Here is an 8,589-nt window from a genome sequence, read left to right on the forward strand (position 1 = left end):
CAGCCGTGTTAACCACCGTAACACGCAAAGACAACAACAAGGCAGAAACGTACATTGGACTTGGTACCAGTTAACATAATCTACTTAGTGACTTGCCAATATATAAAAAAAAAATTAAAACTAAAAATAATAATAAAATAACTAGAATCTTCGGTTTAGAAGGTGTTCTTTTGAAAAATGTACTAAAAATTTCGTATCAAATGCCACTATATTAAATCTAACACCCGCGGAAATTACCGGGTGGGAATTTAAAAGAGTCATTGACAGGAAGTCTTAACTCAGCTCTAATAAGAAGTGGCAACTTCCAGTAGGCGTAATGCATCCTCTTTCGATTAAACATTAAATAAGAAATGGAAGAAAAAATGTCCGAAGTTTAGACTCCAATGGTGGTAAATACGTTTGTCGAAATATGAAAATGAATTTCATGTGAGAAATGACAAAGGAAGTGAAAGTAGTATTTTGATTAACATGGTCAGGCGTGCCAGAATTTTCTTACAATTGTTTTAATGTAAATTTATTTCTCATTTTTTTAGAAAACAGTGTGCATGAATTTTATTACTGTAGTATAATAGGTGAAGGTACACGCAATTAATTTGAAGAATTAACACACACATTTCCTTAATAGAGCTTTAAAACAACCCAAAAACAAATATACGGAAAATGGAATCCTACACTGGTTTCATAAATTTGGAAAATTAAGAAAAACAGTTGTTTTTGTTGTTGTTGTTGTCTTTTTTTCCGCAATGTGTCTAAGCTTTATCAAGAAATTACATTTTGATGACCAACCTAACACATATTCACCGAAAAAAAAAATCTGCGTAATGTATATTTTTATAGAGATTTATTGTCTTCTTCTTTGTTTTTTTTTTTCTTTTTTTTTCTTTTTTTTCTGGTTTTAGGGCGTTTCTATGAAAATATACTGCCAATAAAAGGTTTTTTAATTACCCTATGCCCTGTTGTAAAACAAAACAATTATACTACCTGGGAATAATAAAACAATAGCGAATACTGATTCAAAACTATGGCACTCAGCATGGCAAAAACAAACATAGACATGGATGACCTTCTTGCCCGAAAAAATTACACATAGCCCGAAAGCGTGATTGTTGTTCAAAAGCACTCAAACTGCAGTAAAAACGAAAACGTTCACAATTCTCACGTCTAGTGATATTGTTATCAGTCCAAAAATAGTTGTGTTGAAACCTTGCGAACTCTATGACCTCTATCGACAGCGTAGTAAAATCAGAAAGAGGTAATTCTTCCTCGTACGACAAGTTCAAGAAAATTTTAAAACGGCTCTTTGTGGAGCCAATGAAACCGGCTCTTTTCAAAGCCACCACAAAAAAACAAAACAAAAGAAAACAAAACAAAACAAAAGTCTTGGTCTTTGTTTGCTTTGATTCTTTTGTCGTTGTTTTGTTGATGGAAGTAATATCCATCTCGTGGATTTCCACGATACACATTAAACGACATGTGGCTTTTCCAAAACAGAGTACCTAGATCCGTGTATCATTTGACTTCAACTCCATTTTGACAAAGCAAACGTCATAAAAAGTCGCCTACAAGCCTGGCCTTAACAACCTTTAGGAATGTTTTCAGTTTCCCGAGTACTTTTGTCCGAATCATCAGCGTTCTGCCCAAAAATTTCAAAAATATCTGAAACTGGAGGGGGCTGCGCCCCCTCCGTCCCTCCGGTCCGTAAGCCCATGTAAATGAATTCCAAAGTTTCAATCTTCAATGCTTAGGCAGCGTCCACACTACGCCGGGGAAATTTTAAAACGCAGCTTTATTTCTACGGTTAGGCCTACCGTCCACTTTCAAGCATAAGACCGTTTTTATGCCTTGTCGTGGCTGCACCACATTTAAGTTTAAAATATTGGTGTGACTATCCAAATAACAACCAAACTAGGGCTTACACCTATTTTTTTTTTTTTTTTTTTTCTGTAACATGAACACTAAATTAACCTTAGAACATTTTGGAGGTTATATTCAAATAATTTTGCAAATTAAAGATTTACCTCGACATATTTTAATTACACCTTTCTCCGTTGAAAAGCCGCAAGTAGATAAATTGAAAAAAAAAAAAAAAAAAAAAAACGGGAAAGCGCTAATCATGACACTGCATAATCATTTTATTTTTATTTACAGGGTCATCAATATACTTGGTCGTACAATTTCAATGAAGCTCCATCCAATGAAGCAGCCCTCTCTGCTACCGCCCCTCCTCCCCGCCGCCCTGCTCCAGTTCCCTCCTCATTCAGAGCTCGAAGACATAACAAAATTGTTAAAGCTTCATTACACATGTAAATTGACTTGGATTGTACTGCCTAAGTGCTTTCAAATTCTCAAGTTTGGTAAAGAACACATATCGCTAGGTAGTATATCTTACCCTATTAAATAAGTCTGATTATCCGCGGTAAGCTAGGATAGGATAATCTCTATATCAGAAGGAAAAAGCAAATTTGAAATGAATAAAATTATGAACGATCAGACTCCAAAGTATCTGAAAGACCTATTTAAACCCTTCAGCACGGACTATGGACTTAACAATAGTGAAAAAGAAAATTAACTCTGTCGAAGCCCCATATCGATTTTCTTAAGCGTAGTTTCTGCTACAGTGAGGCACATTTGTGGAATAGCCTTCCATCTAACATCAGAGCCATTAAATTTTTTAATAACTTTAAAATTGACATGAATCACCTAATGTCCTCCTCGCACTCCCACACGGCTAACATGTAAATCAGTTATTTTCATTTTTTTCTCAGTCTTGTAATATAACTAAGTTTCTACCGTGTTTAAATTAAGGGTAAGTATGTATGTTTGTATGGAGCCAAATATTTACAGTACCCCCCCCCCCCCCCCTCGACAACCTTCCTCTTTCGACAACCCCGCCCCCTCCACCTCAAGAGGTAATTTTAAAATTGCACTTGCCTGAAGGCTAATGTAAATTTGAGAGAATTTAAATATTTCTCATATCACCTGTAGGTACTCTTCAATAACGCTTAAAGCTATCACCTAAAGGAAATCAGTTTATTTCGCTGAGAGATTTGACTGTATGCTACAGTAAACACCCGCATATAAGAACAAGTGGATTAAGAACATATACGGCCACTTACGGCCATATACGGCCACTTAATGGTCGTGCTCTTTGTAGCACTTGTGACGTCATCAATTTAAATATCACCTGATATTATTGATAAGCAGATGGTAGTACTAGGCTGGGCCTTTCCGCACAATGGTCAGGTTAAGATATCGACGACATTCCGATGTCGCAAGTCGAAAAGCAATGTTATCAGTTTTGGTGCAAAAACGGTGGTAAAATGGTCCACTACGCCTATCATTGATCAAGGTTCATTTCTAGGCTTCGCCCGTAATTAACATCCAACTTTTCACGGCAGCCAGAAAGAACATACAATGCAAAAGGTAGTCAGTGTAAAAGGACCGAGAAAAGCAGAAAGGAAAGGGGCAACGAACAAAATTGAGAACGGTTAATGGCAATTAAGTCCAAATTTTGGCTTATGCGGATGCCCGGAATTGAAATTTTGCTCAATTTTGTACTTAATCCTCGAAAAATCTCTCCTTTTAGTTAAAAAAAAGCTTTCTTAGCAGAACTTAGGCTTATTTACCGTCATGGCAGCTAAAAAACCTGGCTAAACGAAAAAATCAGGGCTTCAACGGGATTCGAACCCGTGACCTCCACGATACCGGTGCGATGCTCTACCAACTGAGTTATGAAGCGACACATTGGGAGCGAGATCAATTAATTGAGTTCATATCTTCCCAATGTGTGGCTTCATAGCTCAGTTGGTAGAGCATCGCACCGGTATCGCGGAGGTCACGGGTTCGAATCCCGTTGAAGCCCTGATTTTTTTGTTTTTGTTTTTTTTTTTTTTTTCAGGCTTCCTCTTTCCAATTGCTTCAATTGGAAAATTAACTGCGATGATCATTCTTCACTTTCATCTACTACCGCAGTTCATATATGAATTATTTCATATAAACTTCGCATCATTTCACTCCTCACGGGAAGATATAAACTCAATTAATTGATCTCGCTCCCAATGTTTGGCTTCATAGCTCAGTTGGTAGAGCATCGCACCGGTATCGCGGAGGTCACGGGTTCGAATCCCGTTGAAGCCCTAATTTTTTCAGGCTTCTTCGTTCCAATTGCTTAAATTGGAAAATTAACTGCGATGATCATTCTTCACTTTCAGTCTTTTTGTTAACAAGCGCTCACTGGCACACTAATCACTATCTACAACGCTGTCCTGCTGTTTCCGCGTTCGACCCACGGATTGAAAAGCAGGAGGAGAGACTGCTTTCAGTCGAGCATTCGGCCACAGCTATCAGCCGCACTTCCGAAACCGCTCCATCTCACTCGGTATTCTTTTCGGCCGTCAACGGACCTTACAGACAAAATTTTTGACACTTTGTAGTATTTCGACATTTTCGCTCAGGGAGATGTAACTTCGACAAAGCTCAGTTGATAATAATGATCAGATCATTGAAAACAGTTTGCTTTAAAGCCAAAAATTGAAAGAACGCCGTAAATTACCATACGACAAAATACACTAGATTATAACCTGCTTGAGGATTATTCATTGCGATATTTGCTAACACGTTTTAAAATGTGTGCGCTCTGCTAAAAAGTTAAAACTCTTCGATACCTTATTTCATTTCCAGACTGATAGTTGTTCTACAGAAAAGATCACACCTTCGTTTGCTGCGAGCTTGATTGAAAACAACGGCGCTCTTTCACAACTAAAAAGTCACACCTCGTTTATAAAGTGCCGCGCGCTCGACTGAAAACAGTTGAGTCAAAATCTGGACGCTCCGCGAACACTCAAAAAATTGAAAACGAATAACTTCCATGACGATTGCCAGGTTTCAGAGAAAGATTTATACGCGCAAAAACAGAATTTCAGTCACGCATTCTTCATTCTAACCACCGCGCGGTCGACTTCATAAAAAGCAGAAAAGTTGTAACGCCGCACGAATGACAGACAAAGAATGTTTTCAGCAGCATACCTATTAAAACGAGTCGGAATTAGAATAAAAAGGGATTTAAACCGGGGGTTGTATTTAGAGAGACGTGGTCCGAATGCGACACATGTGGATAATTAGTTTTTGAATTGTGATCACCTCGATGCGCACAGCGGCGGTCAATTTGCCTTCGGGTACACCGGTGAGAATTGACTTTACGAGAGAAAAAATTACGCTGCCCACCCCCAAGTGCAGCTTAATTGTTCTGCCGAAAGTTTTCCGAACAACGGCGACGATTTTGGTTTGGCTTCGGACGAAGTCCCTCAGGGTTACCAAGAACAAAAGGCTATTCATTTTTGCTGAACGTCTGAAGTTGAGCCGGAACAATAGACCATTTCTTGATACGAGAATAGATAGTGAGTAGCGTAGCCAATCTGAGAACGGCTTTCTAGAAAGAACGCTTGTAGATTTTTATTAAAACTCCATAGAAACACGGAGATCATGTTTTCTATTTCTTAAATACTATTCTCTCATCGTCTACAGAACGTGGCTCCTTCTGCTAAGGGAGAACGCAGCAGTTGTATCATGAATAGCAGTGTTCCTTCAATCATTTATAGGCAACAGGCTTCCCGGAATCGTGTGCAAGCATTTTGAGTTCTCCACTGTGTCATACGCATACAACTTTGAGTGTGAGTCTTTAGTAAGTGCCACGTCATAAAAACAACGCCATACTTTTCCAACTTGGTTGTGTTTGCTATCAAACAATACTCTTAGAGTTGTCCCTCAATCCGCTTTTGATGCACTGCCGTAACAGTTTTGACAGTAGTCATCTCTCTTAGCTTGAACTGTGGACACTGAAAAAGAGAATTATAGAACTATGACACACATTGGTGCGTTTTACACAACGTTATTTACATCGGGACAATAGCCCATTTCCGGGTTGCCTTACACCTGTCTATCAAAGTGAGCCCTGGTGCACAGTTATTCATATGAAAATGAATTTAATTTGAATGTGAATGAATTAAATGACAGTTTCATATGAAAGGATGGGCACCAAAACTCACTTTGAGAAAGAGGCTTGAGGTAATTCGGAAATGGCCTGTTGTGGTATTAAGCAGAAACAGCAGCATTACTAACAACAGTCGCCAGAAGAAGTGTAGTTCCTGTGTACACCAGTTACTACACATGGCCTTAAAGAACCTTATTCTGATATAACTCAGTACTGATGGCAGCTATCGTGCTCCAGAGGACTGTGAACAGGATTTTTAAACTTCAAACAGACTTATTAAACACTACGTCACCATTTTATTTCCTAACGTCTCAACGTTCCAACATTAGAACAGAGTCTCAATGGGGTGGAGTGCCGTTTTGAAGAGTTACGGTTGAATTTTAGGTCACTTGACGATGGACGGCTAATTTTTCGAAATGACGTTTATAACATGAAATTAAAGCGCAAATTTGCCTGCTATTTTTCATAAAAGGATACAATTTTGCCCATATTTAATTAATCCATGTAGTCCTATTTTTCGCGCGTTAAAAATTAGGTCTTTCGGCTGCAAGTACGAGTCTAATTAGCTTAATTTCATCACCTTTGTTACCGCTGGACGTATTACTAGCCTGCTCCCGAGAATCATTTATAAACAGCATAACTTGAGCCTATTTGAGTCAATCCTTTAGTTCTTGAGGATATCTGAGAAATTTCACGGCTAATATTGGCTTGCTCATTTGACGGTTGATGGTAAAAATATTGCGTTTGTAACGGTTGACGGTTCATGTCTTGGCCATTTGACGGTTGACGGTTAAGCCTACTGCAACCCTCTTAAAATCCCAGACCCACCTGCAAGCGAGCATGATGAAGGAGTAATGATCTGTACATCTCCAAAGATGTTATTCTTGACGTTGTACCAAGAGACTTCATTTCCACTCACCAATCCACATTCCCTCGACATCTGCTTTATTATTTTCTCGGTAATTCTAAAATTCCAAGCGTTCACTCGGCTCATGCTACCTTGATATGCCTGGCCAAAATCAAAGCCACCACCTTTAAACAAAACCACACAAAGAAAAGCAATTAGGGAACGCAAATTTTTAAGGACCAACGCATTCATTTCATCGTAGTTAATCGAGGGAATAATGGTTAAGAGGCCCGATAAACATCAAAGAAGCAAACTAACAGGCTAAGATGTATGTTGGAAGGTCCCTGACTCTGCACATCATTTGTTGTATGATCATAGACTGTGCATTATTACATAACGGCAATGCTTCTATTGGATAGTTGTATGAGAACACCTAACCACCAGGTTTTGTGCAGGGTCAACTCCCAAAGTAACCCCCCCCCCCCAAAAAAAAAAAAAACATACAGCGAAGAACTTTGCCATGTTTCATAACCATTTCCCTCTATTAACTATGGTTTCACATACTACATACATACATGAACACTGCAATGTACTGAAATAATTTTTTTGTAGCTGAAGGATGATAAATATCAGTCGACCATTTGTGAATTTCAATCCCTGTTCCTCTAGAACAGGTTTCAAGATCGAGATCATGATAAAGAGTAAGCTAGTATCCTTCTGTTTTCTTACTGCTACATTGAGTAGACTCGGGAGCACAGAAAGTACAACAGAGGATTAACATAAACTGAACTGAAAAAAGGTCTAAATAACCCATTTTCAGGCCTTTTGGCTCCACCGTTGACAGCCCAATGAGGAAAAAGTGAAGTCAACGCCCACCCTTGTCTCTCAACCCCTAGTAAAAAAATCTCAGTTGCCTTTCATCTGTTACAGGTGTCACCACACAATCAATAACCTGTACATGTCTTTCAATGGAAAACTGGTCTAAGATGAAAATGATACCAATACTAAATGGTTACTTAAGAGGTCCTAATTTTGCAATACAGACCGTCCAAACTACTCAAAACATTGCACAAAAGAGAACTGTTTGTTCTTAAGTACAGTGACTAGAATTTTCCTTCATGATAGGCGAGAAAGTGGAATTTTTAAAACCACTTCAAACGAACGACCTGCAAACGGTCGAAAAACGTAAGTGAATTCTCGACTTTTGCACGGGCACTTTTAGCGAGAATGGCTTACAACGACACAAATTTGTCAGCAGAATTTTTTTTTTATCCAAGCCGTCATAACAAATACTATTAACTTAATCGGTCCGTATTAGAAACTAATGGTCTCGTCATTTTTTTGTAATTAGCGAGTGGCAGCAAAAAAAAAAACAAAACAAAACAAAACAAAACAAAACAAACAAAAACAAACAAACAAAAAAAGAACGACAGAAAGAAAAAAAAGAACTCGACATACATCTCTCCAGAACGGACCTCATGCAAGGTCAATAACAAATGAACCCATCAGCTACTGTACCCAATGAGTCTTGTTCCTGGCCCAGAATAAACTTTCCATTTGCAGCGATTGTCTGACCGGTCTGGTAGTTAGTTACACACGTCAGCTTGATCCCACCTACAAACAAACACACCTTTCTATCCGTGTTTCTCCATGTCAGGGAGAGGTGATGCCAGCCATTGTCATGCAAACCAGTTGACAAAGTGTAATCTCTGAATGATGAGGCACGGTCAATCATTGACATGTTTTCCTCAAC

At 38.6% G+C, this 8,589-nt stretch overlaps 1 protein-coding gene across 1 annotated transcript; it reads right to left on the minus strand.

Annotated features, from left to right (window-relative positions):
- Positions 1-5,426: 5,426 nt before the first annotated feature.
- Positions 5,427-7,329, minus strand: LOC149096068 (uncharacterized). Its single transcript, XM_089281400.1, has 2 exons — positions 6,818-7,329; positions 5,427-5,834 (listed from the first exon to the last, which is right to left on the minus strand). The coding sequence occupies exons 1-2, from the start codon at positions 7,086-7,088 to the stop codon at positions 5,764-5,766; spliced, it is 342 nt and encodes a 113-aa protein (XP_089137526.1). The 5' UTR covers positions 7,089-7,329; the 3' UTR covers positions 5,427-5,763.
- Positions 7,330-8,589: the final 1,260 nt, after the last annotated feature.

This window comes from Orbicella faveolata, unplaced genomic scaffold, assembly GCF_042242905.1.
Source record: "Orbicella faveolata isolate gen_17 unplaced genomic scaffold, um_ofav_v1 contig_48, whole genome shotgun sequence".
Classification (NCBI taxonomy): domain Eukaryota; kingdom Metazoa; phylum Cnidaria; class Anthozoa; order Scleractinia; family Merulinidae; genus Orbicella; species Orbicella faveolata.

Coding starts and splice junctions, on each gene's coding strand:
- LOC149096068 (XM_089281400.1), bottom strand. CDS start 7,088: ATGAATGCGTTGGTCCTTAAAAATTTGCGTTCCCTAATTGCTTTTCTT. Junction 5,835..6,817: donor TTCATCATGCTCGCTTGCAG/GTGGGTCTGGGA, acceptor TCTCTTTTTCAG/TGTCCACAGTTCAAGCTAAG.